Source organism: Peromyscus maniculatus, chromosome X (assembly GCF_049852395.1).
Source record: "Peromyscus maniculatus bairdii isolate BWxNUB_F1_BW_parent chromosome X, HU_Pman_BW_mat_3.1, whole genome shotgun sequence".
Classification (NCBI taxonomy): domain Eukaryota; kingdom Metazoa; phylum Chordata; class Mammalia; order Rodentia; family Cricetidae; genus Peromyscus; species Peromyscus maniculatus.
In genome coordinates, this window is record NC_134875.1 from 23420844 (window position 1) to 23434410 (window position 13567).

At 38.7% G+C, this 13567-nt stretch overlaps 1 protein-coding gene across 7 annotated transcripts in view; it reads left to right on the forward strand.

The window, feature by feature from the left end:
* Positions 1-13567, forward strand: part of Hs6st2 (heparan sulfate 6-O-sulfotransferase 2) — a 279059-nt gene that overhangs the window by 196751 nt on the left and 68741 nt on the right. For 4 of the 7 annotated variants that reach the window (XM_006995340.4, XM_042269013.2, XM_076562438.1 and 1 more), the window contains exon 3: positions 4841-4873. The exons of 2 other annotated variants lie outside the window; for them this stretch is intronic. In XM_006995340.4, the coding sequence (XP_006995402.1) occupies positions 4841-4873 (33 nt within the window). Of the gene's footprint in view, positions 1-4840; positions 4874-6742; positions 6761-13567 lie in introns of all 7 variants that reach the window. One more of the 7 variants, XM_042269012.2, reaches the window with a different exon arrangement.

The following is a 13567-nucleotide window of genomic DNA, read 5'->3' on the forward strand; positions in this document are numbered from 1 at the left end:
TCTCTGATTAGGAACGGGCTTATCAAAGTTCTGAGCCAGATAATGGCAGGTCTGGAATGAAGACCTTAATTATTTAGTTCTAGTCCAAGCTTCTTTCTGTCTCCTTGTACTATATAGTATTTGTTTCTCCCTTCCTTTGTTGAATATAGGGAATAAGGAACCAGTAGCTATGAATGAAACACTTCACTATAAGTAGATCTGTGTTATGCCTTCTGTTATTAGAGGGTATATTTTAAAAAAACCTTCCTAATTGTCAGAAGGTTGAAGGCAAAATCAATGAAGAGTAATTACTGTGGTTCTAAAAGGTTCTGTATTCCTATGACTGTTGCCCAAATTTAAAAAAAGAAACAGTTTGAAATCCTTGTTGGCTGGCAGAAAATATAAAGACACAAAGGTAAGTTTGGAAACCAACTTGAGTGTCTTAGAGAAAGGGAGTTACTGTGAAAGAAACAACCAAAACAAACTTAGAGGACTTCGCAGTTGTGGCAAAGGCTAGACCTTGAGGAATTAAAACAGATACTCCAAAAGCACAGTTTAGGAAGGTTGACCTGGATTGCAGTCTTCTCGGCCCAGCCGTGAAGTACCCTGTCTGATGCAGTGTGCATGATTTCATGTGGACTTGGCATAGACTGAAGAATAATACAAAGTGGTCAAACAGTATAACACAGATATTAGGGCACATCTCTCCACAATACTATGGTTCCACAAAATGTGGTTCATTTCACTGTGGCCATTGACATAGAAGTCTTTTTGAGCATGGTTTTGACAACTTGGTTCTGTTCCCCGAGAAAGATGACTCAGTGACAGGCCTGGGAGGTATTCCTGTGGTCTGCCTCAGTCACTATCATTTTGGACTGTTGTCTTATCTGGTCTTCTTCCTGGACAAAAAAAGTTTTTTGCTTGTTGACTCTGATTCCTGTCCTCTGCCACCGGGTTTCTGTGTATAATTGCATCAAATCATTACAAGTAACTTGAGAACTACCTTTCTATACTCAAACTCCTTGGCCTGCTTACAAAAGGCACCAGGTTTCTGCTCAGACTGGATTACATTCTCTTCTAAATGAGCATCACTCATAACAATATATTTTGTATGTATCTCGAATATCATTATGATTACAGACATTATACTTGTCCCATTTGGTAGGCAAGAGAGTCGAGCAGGTAGTTTTCAAATTTTTATGTAAATTTTTCATCACAAAGAACCAGCCACTTTGTATATTTACACAGAGCTGTTTTCCCGAACAGAATGATCTTTGGCCGCATTTCAGTTTGGACACTGTTGTCCTGCCTATGTCTCCTTTGCTTGTGAATGCAGGAGTGCTGGGTCTCTGACCTCCTATTGAAAAAACAACTAGAGATTGGTATATTTTCAACTAACACAGCTCAAAAATGGAAGGTAAAGGTAGTAGGCTTGGTAATGAGTGGGTAAGACACTAGCTTGTTGAACTATTTCATCTCCTGAATCTTCTCAAGAAAAACAATGGAGAAGATCATCACCCAAGATCAAATCAAGACCATAAACCAGGGATCCTGATTCCTGGGCAAGAGCTCCTACATTGCTATTCTATTTTGCTCTTCTTAAAGTCTTGATTTGGGTCTTAATATCAAAGTGAATTGCTTTAATTTTATTTCTGAAACCGCAAGCAGCAAACCTAATACTATAAACACCAAAGGTAGATGCTGTAGTTTGAGTTTCCCAGTTAAAATGAATCCCATCTGAAGTCATTTTCCTCAGTGGTATCGGCACTTCTAAGTGTCCCAAACTCCTGTAAAATAGGCCCCATCATCCATGCTCATGCAATCTACCCCAATTTAACTCAGGGGGTCACAATAAATGGCATGAGAGTAAGAATGGTTGTAACTGGGGAAAGAGGGAGCTCAACAGGATAGATAGGATGATAAGAAAGAGCAATGGGAGGAATCTAATAAAATACATTGTATACATGTATGAAATAGTTGCAAAGAAAAGATGAATTCCTCTTTAAAATTTCAAAATCTCAGATACTCTCACATTCCCATTATTCCAGTGATGTGTTCTGAATTCACTTCCCTCTTTTACTTTCCCTACTAACTTGCCATTTTTAGAAAATTGCCAACATTTGAAGGTTGATTCCCATCTCCTTGAATTTAGCCCAGTATCCCTGTCTCCTTTGTCTTCCCAGGTCTGCTGTTTTCCCAGGATGGGGCTTGCTGGGGACTAATGGGTCTCATCTCAGCATGGCACCTGGGCCACCTCTTAGAGAAAACAATAACAGTCAATGAGAAAAACTGGATTAAGATGTGGAACTGACTGAGCTATTATTGACAGTGCTACTGAGAGACTTCCTGTTTTCACAGCCTTTCAAAATGCAAGCCAGGGAGGCTTAGGACAGCCTGTGGGAAGGGCTTTTAGGGGGAGGAGACCATAACTTAGTGTTCCTTCTAATCAGAAAGCAGTTCTTCTACTAAAAATGTTGACTGTGATGCCATTTGTTATTTTCTCCATACATAAAGAATAAATAAAACCAGGAGAAATGCTTTCACATGTGGTATATTTCTGGAAAATTCTTATTTCAAGTATATGGCCCACAAAATATTCCACAAGATTGCAGAGCCTGCAGAACGGAAGGATTTGTTTGTTTGTTTGTTTGTTTGTTTTATCCACTGTTCAATCCTATAGCAATTCCTGGCACATAATGGATAATAAATACAGTTTGAATGACTTCATGATTAAAGGATCTTTTTAAGGGATTCCATTTGAGAACCATCCCAAAGAGAGAGTATGTGTACATTTGTATGAAATAAAATTTGAAATTAATTCCTTTTCTTCTAATCAGTGTGCATCTCTTTCTCTCTCTCTTTAACCTTTCCCCTATGGTCTTCGGTCACTTGCAATGACTGTCCACCCATTTGATCGGTGTACCTGTAACATCTTCATGGATCATCATTGAATACTGCACCTCTGGCTGGCTGGACATCAGGTAAGACAGTGAGCTCCTTAAAGTCTTATCAAAGCAATCACTTGGAAAATATTAACACATACGAGGGAACTTTGCCTAGAAATAAAAAAAAAATGATACTCTGAAGAGATAATGGCTCTTGATTGAAGTAAATTTTAACCCAGCTCTGATACAAATCAGTAAATCAATGGAAATATTTACATCATTTTGAGGATTTCCATTAAGATAGTATAATGGAAATTATGGTTTTTGAAACTACTGTATATTTTGCTTTGGAATTTACTGGAGCTAAAAAAAATTAACATGTGGTCTTGTTTTCATTTTTCATTTTTTCTTATTGCTGTTTTTGTTAGGGGTTTTTGTTTGTATTTTTATCCAAAGTTGTATTTTCTTTTGTTCACCAGACCAAGTGTGGTAAAAGGGCTCCTAAGCTGTCTTCATTGTATAAGGATTTTATGTCATGAGGCGGAATAGTATACTCTAAATTTCTTCCTTTTGTGACTGGAGTGGAAGAGAATACATTGGGCTTTGAATATCAAGCTAATTTGTGGGGGGTATCTTGTTTAAAAGATGGAGTGTCAGAACTCAACAGGCATATCATGTTGGTTTCTCATAACACTTGTTTCCCTGGCAGTCTTAACAACTGAGAAGCAGGTAAGTGAGGTCTAACTATACCCAGGACTCAGTATTTTTAAAAATTCATCTACTGTTTCCCAAGTGAGGATGCAGACAAGGCTCTGCTACTGGCTACGCTATTAACAGAAACCTGCACTGATTTTTCATATAAAAATGAAACATTTTTTATATCAAAAGACATTTCTCCCATAAAAACTCACAGGCCCTTATAACATTTTTTTTGTGCACAAAAAAGTGTAAAAATTTATAATGGCCCTTGTTATGGTCTAATTAAAATCAGGAAGCTCACTGAGTCACAAAGTGCCCAGGGTACAACTTCAGAGATGCTGTTCATATGAGAAGTTCACACATGCGAGATTGCTCAGTGCTCAAGGAGCTTGTGATTGAGCCTAAAGACTTGAGTTTAATCCCCTGGGTGTACAACTTTTGCAAATTGTCCTCTGACCTCCATACACACACACACACACACACACACACACACACACACACACAAATGCAAATGCAAAAAAAACTAAAAGAACTTTACACTGTAGAGTTAATGTTTTGTGAATCCTAAGACTTGTGTTATGAGAAAGATCTAAGCAAGTTTTATAAATGAGCTATTATTTACTTACTTTGATGGACATCTGTTTGGGTGGCAGTCACTACAGAAAGGAATTATTTTTCACTGCGTGTGTGTGTGTGTGTGTGTGTGTGTGTGTGTGTGTGTGTGTGTGTCTGTTTGTCTGTCTGTCTGTCTGTCTGTGTATACATGCATGCTTTGAATTTTCATCTCATTTAAGAGTATATGCAAAGTCTAAAAGGTTTTTTTTTTATCTCTTTTATCCGTGTTTATATATTTCCAATGATGTTAAAAATCTCTCCTCAGTACTTTCAATGAACTCTTTCCATTTCATCCATGCTACAGGGTTAGACTTGGTCTGGGTTTGGGTTTCTTGGTTTTTCTCCTTGCTTAGTTTCCCACTGCCCCGGAGAAAGAGAATAAAGTTAGTGCAAGTGGTAGATCCATCATTTTATGCCAACAGCAATGCAGAGGATTGGTTATCAATGCTGCCATGCTCTTTTCAGCCTCGTGATTTGGAATGTCCCTATTTGCTGGAGATGAGCTAATGGGGAACAAAATGGGAAAGCTACCCATGAACTATTTCCTTACTGTTTGGGATACTGTAAAAATATGATATCCAAGCAAAATTGATATTTTTATTATTTTAATTATTCTCTTGGCAAGCTTTTGCTATCGATTGGTTTTACTGTTCCTTTAACAGGTGGAGGATTTTTCAGATTCTAGATGCATCTAGGTAAGTAACAATGCATTTTTAGTTTATCTGAGCCTGAGGAAGCTAGAAAATAAAAACACTCTGCAATATCCTGCCAGTTTAATTGCAATGCAAAATAGTTATTTTTTTAAAATCATAGATACTTGGCTTGTTTTAGTTTAAAGCAGCATGTAGTCTTGGGTGTAATGGCAGATCCCATTTGGAAGTGGGATGAAGATTTAGCTTGCCCCACCACTCTTGAGAGTTAGCTGAAATTAGATAACATAGAAGAATGTCTGGGTAAGAAGATCCCCACCATCAACCAAGTCTTTACAGTGCTTAGGCATGCCTGTGTCTTCCTAAGATAGATGGTGGTTTACAGAACAATTGAACCAACATTTCCTATGGGGTTACATGCCTACAGAACCATTGGACCAACGTGCCTACGGGGTTAAAAGGTAGAGTAACCCCATTAGCAGTAGGCCTTGGTCATATGAGCTCTGCTGGAGAACAAATCTAACCAGACACAAGAAAGTTATTTTCTGTGGGGAAGAAGGAACAATGAAAATGCTCCAAGAAAGTACCCACTGTTGCCATGGCTATATCATATTGTCACCAGTGCTGAAGAGGTTAATGAGAATGATAGGCCTTTTTTTCCCCAATGGCATACTCTATTTGCTTGGCATTTTTTTCTAAAGTTGTGGTGTTCACCAGTTTTGTATTTGGCTTATTGTAGGTTTATTGGCTCTAGAAATATTTACCAGTGCCTCTGTTTTCTTTTCCTGCCTACCTATACCTCTGCCTGACTAAATAAATCAGAGTAGAAAAGTGATGAGCTTATCATTCTTCCACTAGCACAGGCTCTTGGAAAAATAGATTAGATAGACCCTCTGTAAAATGACCAGTTTATTTTCATGAATTTGGCTTCCATATTCATCTTAGTATCCTGTGGACCTATCTGACGACTGAGAAGAAGAAAGTCATCCTTTCATGCTGTAGTCAGTTTTTAATTCATTGAGATAAAAGGTATAGACAGACATCAATACTTCATCACACATAATATGGGAGAGTATTTCAAAGATCATAGATTGGATATGTGTCCTCATGGCAAGAATATTACGTCACTACTGCCTAGAGCAGTGACTTTGAGCAGATCCCATTTCCACTGTGAGCTTTGATTTACTCATATGTGAATAAAATTTTGTGGATTATTATTAGGAGAATAGTCAATAAGATAGGGATTAATTTTCCTTGTAATTATTTTTATAGGAGAAGTGTTGATAGTTTTTATTCTTTTTCTGCTTTGAAAGTCATATGGTAGCACCATTCTGACATACTCTTATTTTTATCATGGTGCTGCTGAGCTGGAGCAGAAGTCGTCAGAGCAACCTTACACACAGTCTTAGTGAGAAAGAAAAGAGAAGTGCAGGTGGTGAGAAGGGAAAGAAACAGCTTTGGTAAATATTGATGGGGCCATTTTTGAATTCTGGTGGACTGAATGAATGATGTATGAAAACTGTTTGCAGGGCTAGCATATTTTTCAGTCACTGGTAAAATAATAAAGCAACAATTCATTTGGTAATCCTCATTTTATATTCAGTTTCATAAATGTACAAGATTATGATTATCTCTGCCTCATAATTAACAATTTGCCTAAGTACTTGCTATTATTTGGCTGTCTGAATGGATTTTTGTAATCCAGAGGAAGAAGGGAACAATCAGTGCGAGCCACCCCAAATGCCTAGTATTATTGCTCCACACATGCACAATTAGCAGTGATACTAATTGCTTTAGACCAGAACCTCATTTGGTTTTCTATAGACAGAAAAACATTAATTGCTAGAGTTGTTGTCACTCATTCACTCACACTCTGTCTCTCCTTCTTCCCGATAACCAATTGGATCTTCTAAGATCTTTGTTGGGTCACAGGTAAAGTAGTTAGTTGGATTTCCAGTGTATCCTTTTGTATGGAGTTCCCAAGCTTCTGATTGAGTTAGCACTCAATGTTTTGACCAGCCCTGGCTTTATTTTTCTACTGTTTTAAGGAATGAAAGGATGCTGACATGGCAACCAGTTCTGCTGCTGCACTTCATTCTACGCCCAATCTCCCATCTTGAACATTATTGCCACTGCATCTGCATGCAAGAATTGTCAAAATTAAAGGCCAGGACAGGCCTTTTAAGAGCGTGCTGCCAAATTTCCCTCAGTTACCTGATGCCTTTGAATCTTAAAAACTTTAACTAAAAGTTATTACTAATTTGAATCTTAAAAACAACCACCTAATCAATGATGCCACATTTTAAAAACAATTCAAACCATTGGGAACTATTGTAGCAAGTACATTTGAATGATAACAGGTTGTTTACAGTCACATAGATTCGAGTTGCTTTTTTTTAAAGAACCCAAAATATAATTATTTGAATATGTTCTCATAAGGTTTACCTAAATATAGCCTAAAAGTTGATGATGTATGTGTAAAAGGAGATACTCAATGCAAAGAGCCTTGTAAATACTAAGAGGTACTTCATCAGTTTCAGCTCCCTTCTCCCCAAGCATAGCTATCTAGCTAGCATAAGTGTGGAGGTGTTAACTTCAGTGGCTGACAGTAGGGGCTTTCAGTTTCAAAGAGAACTTGGGTACCATCCTAGCACTACCATGGCCTAACTGTGTGACCTTGGGTAATTTATTTAACCTTTGCTGCCTCTGGTTTTCTCTAATGAAAAATGTAGTGACTTTTTAGAGCTATGATGAGGAAAAAGTTAAGCCATGCACAGAAATACTATGCATTGATTCCCGACACAAGGGAAAGAGTCAATATGCAAGAGTGGTTATTAACGTCATTGTCTGTGATACCCAGTACCAATCTTATTCTTTACTAATGCTTAATCTTCTGGTGCTTTGGGATCTTCACCTGTATCTTGCATGCATCCATGTGTGGCTGGTCTTGCACACTGTCCACAGAACCACACTAGGAAGACTGCTTTTCCCAAAAGTTATCTACAACCACCATTTGTCAGAATTTGAAGGCTGCTTCTTAGCTTCATTCAGGTGGACATCTGGACATGCCTGCACCTGAACATAGCTTCTTTTGCTGAAAAGTAATCACCATTTATCTTGATGTGTTTGTAATATTCATTAAATTTGCTTTGTTGGGATTTCTGGTACACACACACACACACACACACACACACACACAGTACACTAGTGCATGTATATAACCATTCACTGTACACATACATTTGCTCCCTCCTCACCTCTTTAAATGTTGCAACTCCTGAGTTCCTGTCATCGATCTGCGTCTTCTCTCTTGTTATGTTGACTCCCTGGGTAATTTCATCTCTTTACATAGTTTCACCTTTAACCCCTACACTAATGATTCCCAAACTAACATCACCAATCCTTAATTCACTCCGGAGCTCTGGGCTAACTCCAATTTCCAAATGCCTGCTGAGAATCTCCAGGGCAGGATACCCTAGGAGGCTGAAAGTGTAGTCTGGCTATTGTCATCCCCTTAGGAAAGCAGATGGAGGTTTCAGAAGTATTAAGAATTGACAAAAAGGAGCAAGGGTGAGATATTAGCCTAAGCAGAAGTAAAGGAGGTTTAAGTTAGCAAATCGACACAAACCGGGCTTTCAGGGAAAGCATGATGGATAAATAAGATTTTTATGAACTGGAGATGCCAACTGAGTCCTTAAAAGTTATATGCTTTTTAGGGAAAAGGGAACAGCTTTTCTGATATAAATTGAATTCATTTTTAAGGTGCTGAATGATTGGCATGTTTGGATGGAATGTTAATTAAAATCATCTTTCTTGGGAAACAAATGGTTATTGTTTCAGTGTTTGGTTATTAAAATGCACATGTCAAAGGGAAGAATGAGCATATGGGAATTTTGAGAGTACTTGTGTGCATAGACATATGCATAGGCTGGGTCAGGGGTGTCGGAGATGTTGTTTGTGAAACTAATTTTTGTGAGGCAAGGTCCTAAACTGTAGCCCAGGCTGGCCTGGAATACTAACTTTTGTAGCCCAAGCCCATCTAGAACTTGCAGCAATCACTGTGGCTCAGTCTTAGGAGGTCTGGGATTGTAGGCATGAACTATCATGACAAGCTGCAAGAGGTATAAAGATTTTTTCATTCATTCTTTTAAGAGTTATAAAGATTTTTCTCGTTCATTCTGTAAACATTTATGGAAAAAATGCCAGGATCTCTGTGAAGGAATGAGACTATGAATGCCATACCTATAAAGTCTCTGTCCTTAGATGCCTGATACATTTTCCTTTAGTTATTTGCAGATACACTGAGACTGTAACTTTGCTGACGATCTTAATGACCAGAGGAACTTAAGGGAAATAAGACAGATCCAAAGTGGAGAAAAGATGTACATAAATTCGAATTACAAATTGATTGCTTCCTTTAAATTTAGTAACTATTGACTTGCTTTGGGGTTTTACATTCCAAGTGGGCTCATCAGTGTTTCAGGCCAGATGAATGATTGTGTCTAACCCAAAAATTTAATTAGAGCAAGGGGATAGACAAATCTTGGTTAATGTATGTGCTGTCATTAGGAGACCTGGCTGTAAACAAACTCCTCCCATGGAAACTATGGTATCAGCACTGCTATCATTAGTACAGAGTAGTATCTCTTTTTCGGGAGGGTGCCTCTACTCTGCAGTCCCAAGGTACTTCCTGTCTTCTGCAGTACATGAAGGCCAGCTTAGGTTCCAAATAGGTAGAGATCCTTGCCCTCACAGTTGTACATCATGTTTCCTTTTAGAGCTCTACATGGCTATGAGTTTGCAGGTCTCACTTCCATGTGCTCTTGTCCTAGCTCTCTATGTCCATGTTCACTTTGTGGCCCTCTTCAGATGCCAAGATCCGATCTCTTGTTGAAACGTTACAGCTTGGGGATGTTCTGGATATCCCACAGCTTCTGTCTGTAGCTCATTCCACCGTGCTCTTCAGATATTACATGCTGTAGAAACTCTCATAGTAACACTATGTATAAATTTCTCCTGTTCTTATTTCCTTTGCCTTGAATGACTTGCAAACATTGATGAATGACATTCTCATTGGATGTCAGAACAGTAAAACCTAATTCCTGAATTTAGCTTTTAATATCATTTTCTCACAGATCTAATCAGCCCAGTCTAACTTTTTATATCTTTCTTAGATTTGTTCATTCAATGTATATGTATTGCACACTTCACGTGGTCTGAGATAGGCGAGCCCACTCCTTGTCCTTACGTTCCTTACAGAATATCTGTATACATGGAAGCAGGCGCTAGAGGCAATTAAAGCTGAATATATGAATATGCTAGTTCTGGAGAGTGGCCAATGCCATGGAGGAAATCGAAATTGGATAGAGAATGATCAGATGAGTGGGGAGTGGTCAGGGAGATGAAATTTGCTCCTTGCTTTTGTGGACTTTACACTTCGGACCCTTTCATTCCCTCTGCCTCATGCTTTCCTGGCTTTAGCACCAATTCTCATTTCCCGCTTCTGCCCATTCTTTCATTAGAAGCATAGCCCTCAAGTACAGCCCAGCGTAGTCCCTGGTCACACTTCTGCTCCACACTTTTCTTGTCCTTTTCATCATTAGAATTTGGCCATATCCCTCCTTTGCTTATTACAGAATAGGGATGATCCTTCTAGTCTCTTAGGGATACTTCTTTTTATCACTTGGAGTATTTTTGCTACTCAAGGCATACTTGCCTGTTAGAAGAAAGACAGAAGCATTAAAGGTTACAAAGCATTTGACTTCGCCTCTTTGTCTTTGTTATGTAGCCCAGGCTGCCTTCTCTACCTTAAGGATTCTTCTCCTTTCAGCTCCCAAGGAGCTGAAATTGCAAGCGCATGGTGCCACGCCTAGCCTTGCCTTTGCCTGTTTGTGGACTGGGAAGAGCCCCAGGTGGGAACTGGAAAACTGGAGCTGCGATTTTTAACTATCACAACTTTAGGCCTGCTGCTTCTTCCCTCCCAGCTCATTTCTTCATGAATAAAACCAATGTTCAAAGCACATGACCCCAGAGTGTCTTTATAGCTTGGAATGGTACAATTAGTTGTTTTCAGAGATATGGACCAAAATCTCCTTCCAACATTCAGTTTAATTTTGTAAAGTGGCTATGTAGGGACCAATTTCCCAGTGTATCAGAATTGCTTAGATTAAACATACATTTTCTGGCAAAAGCCAGCTTTACAGTACTTGTGATGTCACAGGAAGTTAAAACACTGCGTCTGGTTCTAACCTCTGCTAGCTAGGGTGACAGTTCAGAGCCACAAATACAATTGTCAACTTCTTTAATGTGAGTACATGAAATCCAGTATCTTTCCAGTTTGCCCATGGGGAGTCTTCAAAAAGAACCAAACAGCAGGGAAATAAGGGACTGAATTAGAAGTGGACTCCCACATTGGTGTTGCAGGCCAGTGATTCAGGTGTCAAAAAGGCATGTATTCTTGTAGTGATCTTTGTGTCACATCCCTGGGCACTCAATCCAAGTTCTGTTAGGTCCTGAGCTGAGAGTTAGAAAACTTGCCTTCTATGACTTCCCTGAAGCCTTAGGATAATAACTTATCTACGTACATGCAATTAATTAGATGCTGGAAAGGCGCCCAGTTCAAGTGAATCCTGTCTTGTACTTTGACATATAGTCAACTATAGCTGCTGTTGTGCTTGCTTGTTTGATTGCCTTTGGTGTTTGTATACAACTGTGTGTGTGCGCGTGTGGCGTGCGCACACACATAGCACAGGAGGTATTATGTGTATGTAAAATGGAGAAGACAAACTCACAAGTTAGAAATTACTAGGTAATTTTTGTTCTGTTTCTGACTTTGAAGTATTTCCTATTTTATAAGTTGTCCTTCTCTGCAATCTTAAAATTGTACCTACACCCCCCCCAAAAGGTAGCACCATGGGCTTCCTGTTTCATCTCTTCCATTGGCTCACTGTTGTTTTCTAGGCAGCCCAGCCTTGCATCATCACCTAGGCACTGACATTGTTAGAGGACTGATTTCTTCAAGGCTTGTGTGGTTTGAAAACCTTTTTGACTTTCCTAGTTCAAGTAATATGGACACTAAATTCCATTCATAAAAGGCAGTTCATGGCACTTCATTCTTTCTTCTTGGGATTTCTGTAATTTCCAACTTGATATCTGTTGCCCATAGGGCACAGTTTACCTTCTCTTTTCTGGAAGCTCTTGTTCATTTGTCAGGAGACCTAAAAGAAGATTGTTCTGTGTACAGCTGTGGAATGTCACTCATACTAAATTGGCATAGAGGTATCTTTAAATAGCATTTACTGATTGTTTTTATATTAAAACATAAAGGTACACAAATCTTTCTCACGTCTTTTCATATGACTTGATTTGACAATGTTATAGATGATGTACAGAAAGGAATACAAAATATAGGAGAGAAATGAACATTGTAGATTTCTCTAGGTAGGAGCCATTTTCTGACTCGAAATACCTTTTAAACAATACCCTGCTTTTGTATGTGTGCAGGAAAATCTGGTCCCTGTGATGTCCTTTTGATTTGATAACCTCTTGGAAATAATGGGAATTAGTTTCTGGTTACATAAATGTAGAAGGCTTGAGAAATTCACAAAGGATGAAATAAACAGTCTCAAAAATAATTAGGTATAATTGCAAAGATGCTTGGATCTTATAAGAAAGTGAAATAGAGTTAGAGGGTTTGGGTAGTTTAAGTTTCAGTGAAAAACCACAGGATGTGTTACTGAAGAGCCATGTAATTTAGTACTCCCCACTCATGGAATGCCATGCAAAGTCATGCACCAGGAGACTTAAGCCTCATTTACTACTTTCTATATGAGCAGCTTCAGTGTCTCCTTTACAGTGCTCATAAAATATTTGGAAGTAAAATAATACTCCTGAAGCTGATTTTAAATTCAGCCTATATAAACTCTGGTTTACTTTGAATACCCAAGAATTGTATTTGTAATTGGAGTGCACAATGAAAGCTGGATGACTCTGGGATGGTCCTGCTTTTCATCTTTGAGACCAAAAAGAAACAGATGACAGTTTTCAATAGATGTGGGGAAACCGAGTAGGGCTCCACAACTTGGTGATTACCCAACGCTGTGGCTGAGGATTATATATTTTTTCGTGCCATATACACTAGACAAACTAGTGACATGCACCTCTATATTTTTTAAAGTTTATTTTTATATTCTCTCTCTCTCTCTCTCTCTCTCTCTCTCTCTCTCTCTCTCTCTCTCTCTCTCTCTCTCTCTCTCTCTCTCTCTGCATGCTATGTGTGTACAGTTACCTGCATTAGCCAGAAGGGGGCATTGGAGTCTCTGGAGCTGGAGTTATGAGTAGCTATGAGCCACATGGCTTGGGTGCTGGAAATTGAACTCCCATCACCTGAAAGTGCAGAAAGTGCTCTTAACTATTGATCCATCTCTCTCTCTCTCTCCAATCTCTATTTCCATCTTAATGTCATAAAATGACTCAAGCAGTACTGTCCCTTGGTAATATTGTAGATGTCCACAACTGTCAACAGCACTGTCTCCATTCCTCTCCTTCTTTCTGCTTCTAGTCAACCCTTGTCCTTATTGAAAAACACACTTTAACTGTTACGTTGATATGTAAAGTCAACATAGAGATGTTTAAACCATGTGATAGCTGTTAACATGTAAAATTTTATTTGACAGCTGAGAATTTAGTCCTTTTTCCTTTACTAGTATAATGAAGTAAATTTTCATTTATGCTGTTTTG